Raw genomic sequence first — 17,825 nt, forward strand, 5'->3', positions numbered from 1 at the left:
GGGGATCTCAGACGAGATGAAAGAGAGGTTGAACAGGCTGGTAATAGGGGTTGCGACAATGGTGGCAGATAGTTTCAGAAATAGAGGGTCCAGATTGTCAAGCCCAGCTGATTTGTACGGGTCCAGGTTTTGCAGCTCTTTCAGAACATCTGCTATCTGGATTTGGGTAAAGGAGAACCTGGAGAGGCTTGGGCGAGGAGCTGCGGGGGGGGCGGAGCTGTTGGCCGAGGTTGAAGTAGCCAGGCGGAAGGCATGGCCAGCCGTTGAGAAATGCTTATTGAAGTTTTCGATAATCATGGATTTATCAGTGGTGACCGTGTTACCTAGCCTCAGTGCAGTGGGCAGCTGGGAGGAGGTGCTCTTGTTCTCCATGGACTTCACAGTGTCCCAGAACTTTTTGGAGTTGGAGCTACAGGATGCAAACTTCTGCCTGAAGAAGCTGGCCTTAGCTTTCCTGACTGACTGCGTGTATTGGTTCCGGACTTCCCTGAACAGTTGCATATCACGGGGACTATTCGATGCTATTGCAGTCCGCCACAGGATGTTTTTGTGCTGGTCGAGGGCAGTCAGGTCTGGGGTGAACCAAGGGCTGTATCTGTTCTTAGTTCTGCATTTTTTGAACGGAGCATGCTTATCTAAAATGGTGAGGAAGTTACTTTTAAAGAATGACCAGGCATCCTCAACTGACGGGATGAGGTCAATGTCCTTCCAGGATACCCGGGCCAGGTCGATTAGAAAGGCCTGCTCACAGAAGTGTTTTAGGGAGCGTTTGACAGTGATGAGGGGTGGTCGTTTGACTGCGGCTCCGTAGCGGATACAGGCAATGAGGCAGTGATCGCTGAGATCCTGGTTGAAGACAGCGGAGGTGTATTTGGAGGGCCAGTTGGTCAGGATGACGTCTATGAGGGTGCCCTTGTTTACAGAGTTAGGGTTGTACCTGGTGGGTTCCTTGATGATTTGTGTGAGATTGAGGGCATCTAGCTTAGATTGTAGGACTGGCGGGGTGTTAAGCATATCCCAGTTTAGGTCACCTAACAGAACAAACTCTGAAGCTAGATGGGGGGCGATCAATTCACAAATGGTGTCCAGGGCACAGCTGGGAGCTGAGGGGGGTCGGTAGCAGGCGGCAACCGTGAGAGACTTATTTCTGGAGAGAGTAATTTTCAAAATTAGTAGTTCGAACTGTTTGGGTATGGACCTGGAAAGTATGACATTACTTTGCAGGCCATCTCTGCAGTAAACTGCAACTCCTCCCCCTTTGGCAGTTCTATCTTGACGGAAGATGTTATAGTTGGGTATGGAAATCTCTGAATTTTTGGTGGCCTTCCTGAGCCAGGATTCAGACACAGCAAGGACATCAGGGTTAGCAGAGTGTGCTAAAGCAGTGAGTAAGACAAACTTAGGGAGGAGGCTTCTGATGTTGACATGCATGAGACCAAGGCTTTTTCGAACACAGAAGTCAACAAATGAGGGTGCCTGGGGACATGCAGGGCCTGGGTTTACCTCCACATCACCCGCGGAACAGAGAAGGAGTAGTATGAGGGTGCGGCTAAAGGCTATCAAAACTATCAGGATATCTAACCCTAAATCAGATGGGTAGACTACTAGAGGGATATCAGGATATCTAACCCTAAATCAGATGGGTAGACTACTAGAGGGATATCAGGATATCTAACCCTAAATCAGATGGGTAGACTACTAGACTGTATATGTCACGATATCTAACCCTAAATCAGATGGGTAGACTACTAGAGGGATATCAGGATATCTAACCCTAAATCAGATGGGTAGACTACTAGAGGGATATCAGGATATCTAACCCTAAATCAGATGGGTAGACTACTAGAGGGATATCAGGATATCTAACCCTAAATCAGATGGGTAGACTACTAGAGGGATATCAGGATATCTAACCCTAAATCAGATGGGTAGACTACTAGACTGTATATGTCACGATATCTAACCCTAAATCAGATGGGTAGACTACTAGAGGGATATCAGGATATCTAACCCTAAATCAGATGGGTAGACTACTAGAGGGATATCAGGATATCTAACCCTAAATCAGATGGGTAGACTACTAGAGGGATATCAGGATATCTAACCCTAAATCAGATGGGTAGACTACTAGACTGTATATGTCACGATATCTAACCCTAAATCAGATGGGTAGACTACTAGAGGGATATCAGGATATCTAACCCTAAATCAGATGGGTAGACTACTAGAGGGATATCAGGATATCTAACCCTAAATCAGATGGGTAGACTACTAGAGGGATATCAGGATATCTAACCCTAAATCAGATGGGTAGACTACTAGACTGTATATGTCACGATATCTAACCCTAAATCAGATGGGTAGACTACTAGAGGGATATCAGGATATCTAACCCTAAATCACTAAACCACATACAGGGCTTTCGGAAAGTATTCAGACCCCTTGACTCGTTCCACATTTTGTTACGTTACAGCCTTATTCTAAAATGGATTAAATAAAAACAAATCCTCATCAATCTACACACAATACCCCATAATAACAAAATGAAAACACCATACCTTATTTACATAAGTAGTCAGACCGTTTGCTAAGAGATTCGATATTGAGCTCAGGTGCATCCTGTTTTCATTGATCATCCTTGAGATGTTTCTAACAACATCAAACCAAATGTTATTGGTCACATACACATGGTTAGCAGATGTTATTGTGAGTGAAATGCTAATGTTTCTAGATCCAATAGTGCAGCAGTTTCTAACAGGTAATAGTAGGGACACATTTTGGGGAATATTCAGAGGTGGAAACTGAAAATGATTAACGGGAATATATGCAAATGATTATTAATACCATTTCAAATATTTTTTGCATTGGATATATTTACCATATCATATGGAGACAGAAACATAAACCTTTTACAGGGTAGCCTAGTGGTTAGAGTGTTGGACTAGTAACCGGAAAGTTGCAAGTTCAAACCCCCGAGCTGACAAGGTACAAATCTGTCGTTCTGCCCCTGAACAAGGCAGTTAACCCACTGTTCCTAGGCCGTCATTGAAAATAAGAATTAGTTCTTAACTGACTTGCCTAGTAAAATAAAGGTAAAATAAAATTAAAAAAATAGTAGACATAATTGCAAATGATTAAATCCTTCCAATAGAAACGTTAAAAAACTATTTAGTTACTAATTGAACTTTAATTAAATGAGTAGACTCTTCACATGGGATGATTTCACTGCACAACAACAGAAAGGGAATCTTGAATGATCCCCAAGGATCCATCACATCTCCTAAAAACGTTTTCAACATACATCTGTTAAATGATAGTTTCTAGACTAAAGTTTTGGTTGTCTACCACTTCTACTGTTTTCCTGACACCACACTCCGAGTGCCCTCACCTCCTCCCTGTACACTGTCTCGTCATTGTTGGTAATCAAGCTGTAGTGTCTGCAAACATGATGATTGAGTTGGAGCCGTGCATGGCCACGCAGTCGTGGGTGAACAGGGAGTACAGGAGGAGGCTGAGCACACACCCTTGTGGGGCCCCAGTGTTGAGGATCAGCGGGGTGGAGATGTTGTTTCCTACCTTCACCACCTGGGGGCGGCCCGTCAGAAGTCCAGGACCTAGTTGCACAGGGCGGGGTCGAGACCCAGGGTCTCGAGCTTGATGACGAGTTTGGAGGGTACTATGGTGTTAAATGCTGAGCTGTAGTCAATGAACAGCATTCTTACATAGGCATTCCTCTTGTCCAGATGGGATAAGGCAGTGTGCAGTGTGATGGCGATTGCATCGTCTGTGGACCTATTGGGGCGGTAAGCAAATTGAAGTGGGTCTAGGGTGTCTGGTAGGGTGGAGGTGATATGGTCCTTGACTAGTCTCTCAAAGCACTTCATGATGACAGAAGTGAGCACTACGGGGCGATAGTCATTTAGTTCTGTTACCTTAGCTTTCTTGGCAACAGGAACAATGGTGGCCATCTTCAAGCATGTGGGGACAGCAGAATGAGATAGGGATTGATTGACTATGTCCGTAAACACACCAGCCAGCTGATCTGCACATGCTCTGAGGACGCGGCTAGGGATGCCATCTCTAGCCTTGCGAGGGTTAACATGTTTAAATGTTTTACTCAGGTCAGCCACGGAGAAGGAGAGCCCACAGTCCTTGGTATCGGGCCGCGTCGGTGGCACTGTATTGTCTTCTAAGCAAGGAAAGAAGTTGTTTAATTTGTCTAGGAGCAAGACGTCGATGTCCGCGTCAGGACTGGTTTATTTTTGTAGTCCGTGATTGTCTGTAGACCCTGCCACTTACATCTCGTGTTTGAGCCGTTGAATTGCGACTCCACTTTGTCTCTATACTGATGCTTTGCTTGGTTGATTGCCTTACTGAGGGAATAACTACACTGATTGTAGTCGGCCATGTTTCCAGTACCCTTGCCATGATTAAATGGGTGGTATGTGCTTTCAGTTTTACGCAAATGCTGTCATCAATCCACGGTTTCTGGTTAGGGAAGGTTTTCATGGTTACAACATCTTATATATACTTCCTTATAAACTCGCTCACCGAGTCAGCGTAGACGTCAATGTTATTGTGTGAGGCTACCCGGAACATATCCCAGTCCACATGATCGGAACAATCTTGAAGCGTGGAATCCAAATTGGTAAGACCAGCATTGGATAGACCTATACATGGGTGCCTCCTGTTATAGTTTCTGCCTATAGGAGGGGAGCAACAAGATGGAGTCATGGTCAGATTTGCCAAAAGGAAGGCGGGAGAGGGCCTTGTGTGCATCACGGAAGTTAGAGTAGCAACGGTCCAGAATGCTACCGGCTCGTGTCGCACATTTGATATGCTGGTAGAATTTAGGGAGCCTTGTTCTCAGATTTGCTTTGTTAAAATCCCCAGCTACAATAAATGCAGCCTCAGGATATATGGTTTCCAGTTTACATAGAGTCCAGTGAAGTTCCTTGAGGGCCGTCGTGGTGTCTGCTTGTGGGGGGATATACACGGCTGTGACGATAACAAAGGAAAGTTCTCTTGGGAGATAATATGGTCGGCATTTGATTGTGAGGAATTCTAGGACAGGTGAACAAAAGGACTTGAGTTATTGTATGTTGTTACAATTACTCCATGAGTCATTAATCATGAAGCGTACACCCCTGCCCTTCTTCTTACCAGAGAGATGTTTGTTCCTGTCGGTGCGATGCACAGAAAATCCCATTGGCTGTATTGACTCTGACAGCATGTCCCCAGCTAACTGTATTGACTCTGACAGCATGTCCCCAGCTAGCCTTGTCTCCGTGAAACAGAGTATGTTACCATCCCGGATCTCTCATTGGAAAGCAAGTCTTGCCCTAATTTCATCGACTTTGTAAAAAAGAAACTGGACATTAGCGAGTAATATACTCGGAAGTGGTGGGTGTTGTGCGGGCATCCGGAGCCTCATTAGAAGACCGCTCCAGCACCCTCTCCTCCGATGGCGTTGGTTTGGTTGGAATCACTTCAAATGCCCTGGGAGGTTCGGACAAAATATTACATATATATTATTCCTGGTCGTATTCCTGGTCGTAGTGCTGGTTGTATTCCTGGTATTACTGCTGGTCATAGTGCTGGTTGTATTCCTGGTCGTAGTGCTGGTATTATTCCTGGTATTATTCCTGGTCGTAGTCCTGGTTGAATTCCTGGTATTACTCCTGGTCATAGTGCTGGTTGTATTCCTGGTCGTAGTGCTGGTTGTATTCCTGGTATTACTCCTGGTCGTAGTGCTGGTTGTATTCCTGGTATTACTCCTGGTCGTAGTGCTGGTTGTATTCCTGGTATTACTCCTGGTCATAGTGCTGGTTGTATTCCTGGTCGTAGTGCTGGTATTATTCCTGGTATTATTCCTGTTCGTAGTGCTGGTATTATTCCTGGTATTATTCCTGGTCGTAGTGCTGGTATTAATCCTGGTCGTAGTCCTTGTCGTATTCCTGGTCGAAGTGCTGGTCATATTTATGGTCGTAGTCCTGGTCGTATTCCTGGTCGTAGTGCTGGTCGTATTCCTGGTCGTAGTCCTGGTTGAATTCCTGGTCTTAGTCCTGGTCTTATTCCTGGTCGTAGTCCTGGTCTTGTTCCTGGTCGTAGTCCTGGTTGTATTACTGGTCGTAGTGCTGGTATTATTCCTGGTCGTAGTCCTGGTCGTAGTGCTGGTCGTAGTCCTGGTCGTAGTGCTGGTCGTAGTCCTGGTCGTAGTGCTGGTATTATTTCTGGTCGTAGTCCTGGTATTAATCTTGGTCGTAGTCCTGGTCGTAGTCCTGGTATTATTCCTGGTCATAGTGCTGGTTGTATTCCTGGTCGTAGTGCTGGTTGTATTCCTGGTCATATTCCTGGTCATAGACCTGGTCGTATTCCTGGTATTATTCCTGGTTGTAGTGCTGGTATTATTCCTGGTCGTAGTGCTGGTTGTATTCCTGGTCGAAGTCCTGGTCGTAGTGCTGGTATTATTCCTGGTCGTAGTGCTGGTATTATTCCCGGTCGTAGTGCTGGTTTTATTCCTGCTCGTATTCCTGGTCGTAGTGCTGGTATTATTCCTGGTCGTAGTGCTGGTATTATTCCTGGTTGTATTCCTGATTGTAGTGCTGGTATTATTCCTGGTCATAGTGCTGGTCGTATTCCTGGTTGTAGTGCTGGTCTTATTCCTGGTCGTAGTCCTGGCATTATTCCTGGTCGTAGTCCTGGTCGTAGTGCTAGTCGTAGTGTTGGTCATAGTGCTGGTCGTAGTCCTGGTCGAGTGCTGGTCATATTCCTGGTCGTAGTGCCGGTTGTAGTCCTGGTCGTAGTGCTGGTCGTAGTCCTGGTCGTAGTGCTAGTCATAGTGCTGGTAGAGTTCCTGGTCGTAGTGCTGGCATTATTCCTGGTCGTAGTCCTGGTTGTATTCCTGGTCATAGTGCTAGTATTATTCCTGGTCGTAGTGCTGGTATTATTCCTGGCAGTAGTGCTGGTATTATTCCTGCTCATATTCCTGGTCGTAGTGCTGGTATTATTCCTGCTCGTATTCCTGGTCGTAGTGCTGGTATTATTCCTGCTCGTATTCCTGGTCGTAGTGCATGTATTATTCCTGGTCGTAGTGCTGGTATTATTCCTGGCCGTAGTGCTGGTATTATTCCTGCTCGTATTCCTGGTCGTAGTGCTGGTATTATTCCTGGTCGTAGTGCTGGTTTTATTCCTGGTCGTAGTGCTGGTATTATTCCTGGTCGTAGTGCTGGTATTATTCCTGGTTGTATTCCTGGTTGTAGTGCTGATATTATACCTGGTAGTAAGGGTGGTTGTGTTCATGGTCGTAGTGCTGGTATTATTGCTGGTCGTAGTGGTGGTCGGGTCCCTGTCGTAGTGCTGGTTGTGCTAGTAAATTGACATCTCTCTGATATCCAATATTTATTTCCAGCTGTATGTAATAACACTTAAGGTTTTCTGGGACACAATATAACGTCCCAGCATGGTGATATCATATTGCTGATGTACTGTTCTCTGCCTGCCGTTTTGACAATGAGGCAATAACAACCCCTCAGATATAACAACCCCTAATCTACTGCACCTCAGATATAAAACAACCCCTAATCTACTGCACCTAAGATATAACAACCCCTAATCTACTACACCTCAGATATAAAACAACCCCTAATCTACTGCACCTCAGATATAAAACAACCCCTAATCTACTGCACCTCAGATATAAAACAACCCCTAATCTACTGCACCTCAGATATAGAACAACCCCTAATCTACTGCACCTCAGATATAAAACAACCCCTAATCTACTGCACCTCAGATATAAAACAACCCCTAATCTACTGCACCTCAGATATAAAACAACCCCTAATCTACTGCACCTCAGATATAAAACAACCCCTAATCTACTGCACCTCAGATATAAAACAACCCCTAATCTACTGCACCTCAGATATAAAACAACCCCTAACCTACTGTACCTCAGATATAAAACAACCCCTAACCTACTGCACCTCAGATATAAAACAACCCCTAATCTACTGCACCTCAGATATAAAACAACCCCTAATCTACTGCACCTCAGATATAGAACAAGACTCCTAGGTGGGTGGGGCTAAGCGCTGGGTGTAGGTTCAGGGGTCATAGTACATATCCTATTTGTTCTGCTCTGACTGGTTGAACCAACCAGGTTAAAGGTTAAGTAGGATTCAGGGGTCAGGGGTACGTACCGTGGTTGTTCTGCTCTGACTGGTTGAACCAACCAGGTTAAAGGTTAAGTAGGATTCAGGGGTCAGAGGTCAGGGGTACGTACCGTGGTTGTTCTGCTCTGACTGGTTGAACCAACCAGGTTAAAGGTTAAGTAGGATTCAGGGGTCAGGGGTCAGGGGTACGTACCGTGGTTGTTCTGCTCTGACTGGTTGAAGCCACACAGCTGACAGATGGAGCGAACCCACTTGTTCATCTCCTCCTCGGTCTCTGCCACCAAGTAAAAGGTACGCTCTGACGTCTTGATGTCGAACACGAAGCTATCCTGAAACTCCTTCCTCTTGAAGGTCAGCCCAGCGTCCACCTGCTCACAGCAATGCAGGTCGATGATCCGGATGGGCTTCTTAGAGCGGTCGTTCTTATAGTACTCCAGGACGTCAGGGTCGCCAGACATACGACCACTACGCAGGATGAACCAACGCTTTTTCCACGCCTGGAGAGAAGAAGAAAAAAAAGACAACAAATTATGCAACCGTGGAAACACACAAACAACTCTCTGTGTGTGATCACAAACCGTACCGGCCCTCAATTCAAAAAGTCAAAATCAGACCAAGTTCAACAAGTCATTTAGTCAACGGTGATTCCCCTGAAGAACAAAGTCATCAACTCTATTGACTGTCTGTGTCTGTTCCTACAGTCTGTTCCCACAGTCCGTTCCCATGGTTACGGTGTAGCGTAAGACCCAGTTGAACAACAGTTTGGGGAGTTAACTCTGATCAAACACACAGATTGAGATCAGAGGCAGAGTTGGTGGTTGGGGGAGGCGTCATTGAGGCAGGTGTTACTCTCCCCCCCAATGTATTTCCTGTGCTGCTCATATCCCTCAGAGAGTACAAACACACACACACACACACACACACACACACACACCCTCTTTGACAGCTTCACTCCAGCAAACACACCTGCAAGGGGCCGGGCTCCTCCCTACCACAAAAGTGACTGACAGCTGGACAAGCCAATAAGAATCTAGCCAAACGTGGATGTCCAATGGAGTGCAGCCGGGGGAAAGTCCTCTCAGGCGGTGACAAAAACAAAGGCCATCATGAAGCAAATATTACGAATACAATGTTATGGACACCTGTAGCCTGGACACAGAGACAGACACAATGTTATGGACACCTGTAGCCTAGACACAGAGACAATGTTATGGACACCTGTAGCCCGAACAGAGACAGACACAATGTTATGGACACCTGTAGCCTAGACACAGAGACAATGTTATGGACACCTGTAGCCCGAACAGAGACAGACACAATGTTATGGACACCTGTAGCCTAGTCACAGAGACAATGTTATGGACACCTGTAGCCTAGACACAGAGACAATGTTATGGACACCTGTAGCCTAGTCACAGAGACAATGTTATGGACACCTGTAGCCCGAACAGAGACAGACACAATGTTATGGACACCTGTAGCCTAGACACAGAGACAGACACAATGTTATGGACACCTGTAGCCTAGACACAGAGACAATGTTATGGACACCTGTAGCCTAGACACAGAGACAATGTTATGGACACCTGTAGCCTAGACACAGAGACAATGTTATGGACACCTGGAGCCCGGACAGAGACAGACACAATGTTATGGACACCTGTAGCCTGGACACAGATACAATGTTATGGACACCTGTAGCCTGGACACAGAGACAATGTTATGGACACCTGTAGCCTGGACACAGAGACAATGTTATGGACACCTGTAGCCTGGACACAGAGACAGACACAATGTTATGGACACCTGTAGGACACATTGACTCTGTACTGGTACCCCCTGTATATAGCCTCCACATTGACTCTGTACCGTAACACCCTGTGTATAGTCTCCACATTGACTCTGTACCGGTACCCTGTATATAGCCTCCACATTGACTCTGTACCGTAACACCCTGTATATAGCCTCCACATTGACTCTGTACCAGTTCCCCCTGTATATAGCCTCCACATTGACTCTGTACCGTAATACCCTGTATATAGCCTCCACATTGACTCTGTACCGTAACACCATGTATATAGCCTCCACATTGACTCTGTACCGGTACCCCCTGTATATAGCCTCCACATTGACTCTGTACCAGTTCCCCCTGTATATAGCCTCCACATTGACTCTGTACCGGTAACCCCTGTATATAATCTCCACATTGACTCTGTACTGTAACACCCTGTATATAGCCTCCACATTGACTCTGTACCGTAATACCCTGTATATAGCCTCCACACTAACTCTGTACCGTAATACCCTGTATATAGTCTCCACATTGACTCTGTACCGTAATACCCTGTAAATAGCCTCCACATTGACTCTGTACCGTAATACCCTGTATATAGCCTCCACACTAACTCTGTACCGTAACACCCTGTATATAGCCTCCACATTGACTCTGTACCGTAATACCCTGTATATAGCCTCCACATTGACTCTGTACCGTAATACCCTGTAAATAGCCTCACTGCTGTTATTTTACTGCTATTCTTTAATTACTTGTTATGTTTATTCTTTTTTCAAATATTTTTTTATTTTTTTACTTAACCCTTATTTTTCTTAATCATCTCACAGTACACCTGTTGTATTTGGCTCATGTGACAAATAACATTTGATTTGATGACCAAATAAAATTATTATCTCGGGAGGTAATGCGGTCGACAGTGGTGAGGTATTCCAGATCAGGTTCTTGTACGTTACCAAACAACTGAGTTGTTAATCATGAACAAACCCCTCTGCCTCTCTTTTTCCCCAAAGAGTTATTTCTTCCGCGTGATGGACGGAAACCCCACTGGGTGAATAAACGGAGACAAATATATCCGGAGAGAGCCATGATTCCATAAGTTTGTTACAGTCTCATCTTTCCATAGAGTGGTCCTATTAGTTTGTGGGCCAAACCGTTTGGCCTCCAAAGACATTTTTGTGACAAGACCGATTTTCGGGATGTCTCATGGACTGGCAAACAGCTGTAGCTCGGCCACCTTCCACAGCAGATGTTGAAGGCCGATTATTTAATAATCAATATTAAATTGACAGATTTTGTTGGGGATTCTTTATTATGTTACTTAGATAGACTAACTATCCTCTCAACGCACTTCATGATCACAGAAGTGCGTGCTACAGGGTGATAGTCATTTAGTTCAGTTAATTTCACTTTCTTGGGCACAGGAACAATGGTGGACAACAGACTGGGATATGCTCTGAGGCACAGGAACAATGGTGAACAACAGACTGGGATATGCTCTGAGGCACAGGAACAATGGTGGACAACAGACTGGGATATGCTCTGAGGCACAGGAACAATGGTGGACAACAGACTGGGATATGCTCGGAGGCACAAGAACAATGGTGGACAACAGACTGGGATATGCTCTGAAGCACAGGAACAATGGTGGACAACAGACTGGGATATGCTCTGAGGCACAGGAACAATGGTGGACAACAGACTGGGACATGCTCAGAGGACGCGGCTTGGGGTGCCTTGAGAGGGGTAACACACTTATATTACTTATTGTCAGCCACGGAGAACGAGAGCACACAGTCCTGATTAGCCTCATGTGTTGATGACTTGATATTGAGTTCCTCAAAGAGGCCGAAGAAAGTATCTAGCTCGTCCGGGGTCGAGGTGTCGGTGTCCACGACGGGGCCGGTTTTCCCCTTTATAATCCCTGCCACATCGAGGCGTCGGTGTCCACGACGGGGCCGGTTTTCCCCTTTATAATCCCTGCCACCGAGGCGTCGGTGTCCTCGACGGGGCCGGTTTTCCCCTTTATAATCCCTGCCACATCGAGGCGTCGGTGTCCACGACGGGGCCGGTTTTCCCCTTTATAATCCCTGCCACATCGAGGCGTCGGTGTCCACGACGGGGCCGGTTTTCCCCTTTATAATCCCTGCCACATCGAGGCGTCGGTGTCCACGACGGGGCCGGTTTTCCCCTTTATAATCCCTGCCACATCGAGGCGTCGGTGTCCACGACGGGGCCGGTTTTCCCCTTTATAATCCCTGCCACATCGAGGCGTCGGTGTCCACGACGGGGCCGGTTTTCCCCTTTATAATCCCTGCCACATCGAGGCGTCGGTGTCCACGACGGGGCCGGTTTTCCCCTTTATAATCCACATCTGACTTGTGTCTGAGCCGTGAATTGCAACTTCACTTTGTCGCTGTCCTGTCGTTTTGCCTCTGATTGCCTGACGAAGGTGGTAGCTGGTCTGTTTGTTCATGTCAATGTTCCCAGTCTCCTTAAATGAGGTTTAGGTTTGGACAAGTTGTAATCATTCTCTGTGTACTTCCTGATGAACTACATCACCGAGTTAGTGTTGATACTATTCTCAGGAGGCGGCCTGGAACATTTCCCAGTCTGCGTGATCAAAACAATCTTGAAACATAGGATTGCAATTGGTCAGACCAACGTTTAACAGTCCCGTTCCTGTTTTAAGTTCCTGCCTATAGGTGGCAAGGAGTAGAATGGAGGCATGATCTGATTTGCTGAAGGGAGGGCGTTGGGGAGCCTTGTAACCTTCCTGGAATGGAGAGTAGCAATGATCCAGGGTCCGTGTTGCGCATGTAGAACAGACGTGTTGATAGAATTGGACTTGAGTTCCTGTACGTTACTAAAATCACTCCTACCTCTTCTCTAGGGTTTGACATTTTGGTGCAGCCCCCCTGGAAGAGTAGAACTGCCTCGGGAAGTTCACACAAAGGATCCAGGTCAAGAAAGTGGAATTTCTGCTTGAATTTGTGAATTTGACCGCCGAGCTAATATCCACAAGTGATTTCCGACTGTAGGTAATAATACAAGAAAATGTTATGAGCGAATAATGTCTGAAGGACCTCTCTGTTCTGAGGCCAGAGACAATGGCAGATGATGAAACACGGGCTGTGTGTGTGTGTGTGTGTGTGTGATGGAACAGGGACTCTGGCCATATGCCAGTGAAGCACTTCCGGCCCTCTCTCACATCCTGCTGTAGGTCCGGTCTCATACATCCAGATTCCTGCTGTAGGTCCTGTCTCATACATCCAGACTCCTGCTGTAGGTCCGGTCTCATACATCCAGACTGCTGCTGTAGGTCCTGTCTCATACATCCAGACTCCTGCTGTAGGTCCTGTCTCATACATCCAGACTCCTGCTGTAGGTCCTGTCTCATACATCCAGACTCCTGCTGTAGGTCCTGTCTCATACATCCAGACTCCTGCTGTAGGTCCTGTCTCATACATCCAGACTCCTGCTGTAGGTCCTGTCTCATACATCCAGACTCCTGCTGTAGGTCCTGTCTCATACATCCAGACTCCTGCTGTAGGTCCTGTCTCATACATCCAGACTCCTGCTGTAGGTCCGGTCTCATACATCCAGACTGCTGCTGTAGGTCCTGTCTCATACAGTCTCATACATCCAGACTCCTGCTGTAGGTCCTGTCTCATACAGTCACATACATCCAGACTGCTGCTGTAGGTTCTGTCTCATACAGTCTCATACATCCAGACTGCTGCTGTAGGTTCTGTCTCATGCATCCAGACTCCTGCTGTAGGTCCTGTCTCATACAGTCTCATACATCCAGACTCCTTCTGTAGGTCCTGTCTCATACAGTCTCATACATCCAGACTGCTGCTGTAGGTTCTGTCTCATACATCCAGACTCCTGCTGTAGGTCCTGTCTCATACAGTCTCATACATCCAGACTCCTGCTGTAGGTCCTGTCTCATACATCCAGACTCCTGCTGTAGGTCCTGTCTCATACATCCAGACTCCTGCTGTAGGTCCTGTCTCATACATCCAGACTCCTGCTGTAGGTCCTGTCTCATACATCCAGACTGCTGCTGACAGACAGGATCCTGCAGAACCCGCTTCCACCAAGGTCACTATTTCCAATGCACTCCCCTCGACACACACACACACACACACACACACACACACACACACACACACACACACACACACACACACACACACACACACACACACACACACACACACACACACACACACACACACACACGGAGGAAGCGGAAAATGGATCACAATTCTTCTCCTGTGTTTTCTAATGGCTGTTGTCTTTTTCCCTCTGTCCTGTATCTCTGTCAGGATGTCTGTCTGTCTGTCAGGATGTCTGTCTGTCTGTCAGGATGTCTGTTCCATCCCTCTGTCAGGATGTCTGTCTGTCTGTCTCTCTGTCAGGATGTCTGTCTGTTCTGTCTGTCGGGATGTCTGTTCTGTCTGTCTGTCAGGATGTCTGTTCTGTCTGTCTGTCAGGATGTCTGTTCTGTCTCTCTGTCAGGATGTCTGTCTGTTCTGTCCGTCGGGATGTCTGTTCTGTCTGTCTGTCAGGATGTCTGTTCTGTCTGTCTGTCAGGATGTCTGTTCTGTCTGTCTGTCAGGATGTCTTCTGTCTGTCTGTCTGTCAGGATGTCTGTTCTGTCTGTCTGTCAGGATGTCTGTTCTGTCTGTCTGTCAGGATGTCTGTTCTGTCTCTCTGTCAGGATGTCTGTTCTGTCTCTCTGTCAGGATGTCTGTCTGTCTGTCTGTCTGTCTCGATGTCACAATGTCTGTTCTGTTGTCTGTCTCTCTGTCTGAACTAGGTAGGGGGGCTGAGGGGAACTAGGTAGGGGGGCTGAGGGGAACTAGGTAGGGGGGCTGAGGGGAACTAGGTGAGGGGAACTAGGTAGGGGGGCTGAGGGGAACTAGGTAGGGGGGCTGAGGGGATCTAAATCAAATCAAATCAAATTTTATTTGTCACATACACATGGTTAGCAGATGTTAATGCGAGTGTAGCGAAATGCTTGTGCTTCTAGTTCCGACAATGCAGTAATAACGAACAAGTAATCTAACTAACAATTCCAAAAAACTACTGTCTTATACACAGTGTAAGGGGATAAAGAATATGTACATAAGGATATATGAATGAGTGATGGTACAGAGCAGCATAGGCAAGATACAGTAGATGATATCGAGTACAGTATAACATATGAGATGAGTATGTAAACAAAGTGGCATAGTTAAAGTGGCTAGTGATACATGTATTACATAAGGATGCAGTCGATGATATAGAGTACAGTATATACGTATGCATATGAGATGAATAATGTAGGGTAAGTAACATTATATAAGGTAGCATTGTTTAAAGTGGCTAGTGATATATTTACATCATTTCCCATCAATTCCCATTATTAAAGTGGCTGGAGTTGAGTCAGTGTCATTGACAGTGTGTTGGCAGCAGCCACTCAATGTTAGTGGTGGCTGTTTAACAGTCTGATAGGTAGGGGGGCTGAGGGGAACTAGGTAGGGGGGCTGAGGGGAACTAGGTGAGGGGAACTAGGTAGGGGGGCTCAGGGGAACTAGGTCAGGGGAACTCGGTAGGGGGGCTGAGGGGAACTAGGTAGGGGGGCTGAGGGGAACTAGGTAGGGGGGCTGAGGGAAACTAGGTAGGGGGGCTGAGGGAAACTAGGTAGGGGGGCTGAGGGGAACTAGGTAGGGGGGCTGAGGGGAACTAGGTAGGGGGGCTGAGGGGAACTAGGTAGGGGGGGCTGAGGGGAACTAGGTAGGGGGGCTGAGGGGAACTAGGTAGGGGGGGCTGAGGGGAACTAGGTAGGGGGGCTGAGGGGAACGAGGTAGGGGGGCTGAGGGGAACTAGGTGAGGGTAACTAGGTAGGGGGGCTGAGGGGAACTAGATAGGGGGGCTGAGGGGATCTAGGTAGGGGGGCTGTGTGTAGTGGTTGTGTTATACAGTGTAGTGGTTGTGTGTAGTGGTTGTGTGGAGTGGTTGTGTTATACAGTGTAGTGGTTGTGTGTAGTGGTTGTGTTATACAGTGTAGTGGTTGTGTGTAGTGGTTGTGTTGTATAGTGTAGTGGTTGTGTGTAGTGGTTGTGTTATACAGTGCAGTGGTTGTGTGCAGTGGTTGTGTGTAATGGTTGTGTGCAGTGGTTGTGTGCAGTGGTTGAGTTATACAGTGCAGTGGTTGTGTGTAGTGGTTGTGTTATACAGTGTAGTGGTTGTGTGTAGTGGTTGTGTGCAGTGGTTGTGTGTAGTGGTTGTGTGTAGTGGTTGTGTTATACAGTGTAGTGGTTGTGTGTAGTGGTTATGTGTAGTAGTTGTGTTATACAGTGTAGTGGTTGTGTGTAGTGGCTGTGTGTAGTGGTGGTGTTATACCGTGCAGTGGTTGTGTATAGTGGTTGTGTTATACAGTGCAGTGGTTGTGTGTAGTGGTTGTGTGCAGTGGTTGTGTGTAGTGGTTGTGTGTAGTGGTTGTGTTATACAGTGTAGTGGTTGTGTGTAGTGGTTATGTGTAGTAGTTGTGTTATACAGTGTAGTGGTTGTGTGTAGTGGTTGTGTGTAGTGGTGGTGTTATACCGTGCAGTGGTTGTGTGTAGTGGTTGTGTTATACAGTGCAGTGGTTGTGTGTAGTGGTTGTGTTATACAGTGTAGTGGTTGTGTGTAGTGGTTGTGTTATACAGTGTAGTGGTTGTGTGTAGTGGTTGTGTGCAGTGGTTGTGTGTAGTGGTTGTGTGTAGTGGTTGTGTTATACAGTGTAGTGGTTGTGTGTAGTGGTTATGTGTAGTAGTTGTGTTATACAGTGTAGTGGTTGTGTGTAGTGGTGGTGTTATACCGTGCAGTTGTTGTGTGTAGTGGTTGTGTTATACAGTGCAGTGGTTGTGTGTAGTGGTTGTGTGCAGTGGTTGTGTGTAGGGGTTGTGTGTAGTGGTTGTGTTATACAGTGTAGTGGTTGTGTGTAGTGGTTATGTGTAGTAGTTGTGTTATACAGTGTAGTGGTTGTGTGTAGTGGTTGTGTGTAGTGGTTGTGTGTAGTGGTGGTGTTATACCGTGCAGTGGTTGTGTGTAGTGGTTGTGTTATACAGTGCAGTGGTTGTGTCTGGTGGTTGTGTTATACAGTGCAGTGGTTGTATGTAGTGGTTGTGTTATACAGTGCAGTGGTTGTGTGTAGTGGTTGTGTTATACAGTGTAGTGGTTGTGTGTAGTGGTTGTGTTATACAGTGTAGTGGTTGTGTGTAGTGGTTGTATGTAGTGGTTGTGTTATACAGTGCAGTGGTTGTGTGTAGTGGTTGTGTGTAGTGGTTGTGTTATACAGTGTAGTGGTTGTGTGTAGTGGTTGTGTGTAGTGGTTGTGTGTAGTAGTTGTGTGTAGTGGTTGTGTGTAGTAGTTGTGTGTAGTGGTTGTGTGTAGTAGTTGTGTGTAGTGGTTGTGTGTAGTAGTTGTGTGTAGTGGTTGTGTGTAGTGGTTGTGTTATACAGTGTAGTGGTTGTGTGTAGTGGTTGTGTGTTGTGGTTGTGTGTGGTAGTTGTGTGTAGTGGTTGTGTGTAGTGGTTGTGTGTAGTAGGTGTGTGTAGTGGTTGTGTGTAGTGGTTGTGTGTAGTAGTTGTGTGTAGTAGTTGTGTGTAGTAGTTGTGTGTAGTAGTTGTGTGTAGTGGTTGTGTGTAGTAGTTGTGTGTAGTGGTTGTGTGTTGTGGTTGTGTGTCGTAGTTGTGTGTAGTGGTTGTGTGTTGTGGTTGTGTGTAGTAGTTGTGTGTAGTAGTTGTGTGTAGTGGTTGTGTGTAGTAGTTGTGTGTAGTGGTTGTGTGTAGTGGTTGTGTGTAGTGGTTGTGTTATACAG

At 46.5% G+C, this 17,825-nt stretch overlaps 1 protein-coding gene across 1 annotated transcript in view; it reads right to left on the bottom strand.

Moving 5' to 3' along the window:
- gab2 (GRB2-associated binding protein 2) overlaps nt 1–17,825 on the bottom strand; it is a 242,690-nt gene that overhangs the window by 132,677 nt on the left and 92,188 nt on the right. Inside the window, 1 exon segment of the mRNA XM_031791464.1 lies at nt 8,366–8,674. Within this exon segment, the coding sequence (XP_031647324.1) occupies nt 8,366–8,674 (309 nt within the window).

The sequence above is a fragment of the Oncorhynchus kisutch genome, linkage group LG15 (assembly GCF_002021735.2).
Source record: "Oncorhynchus kisutch isolate 150728-3 linkage group LG15, Okis_V2, whole genome shotgun sequence".
Classification (NCBI taxonomy): Eukaryota; Metazoa; Chordata; class Actinopteri; order Salmoniformes; family Salmonidae; genus Oncorhynchus; species Oncorhynchus kisutch.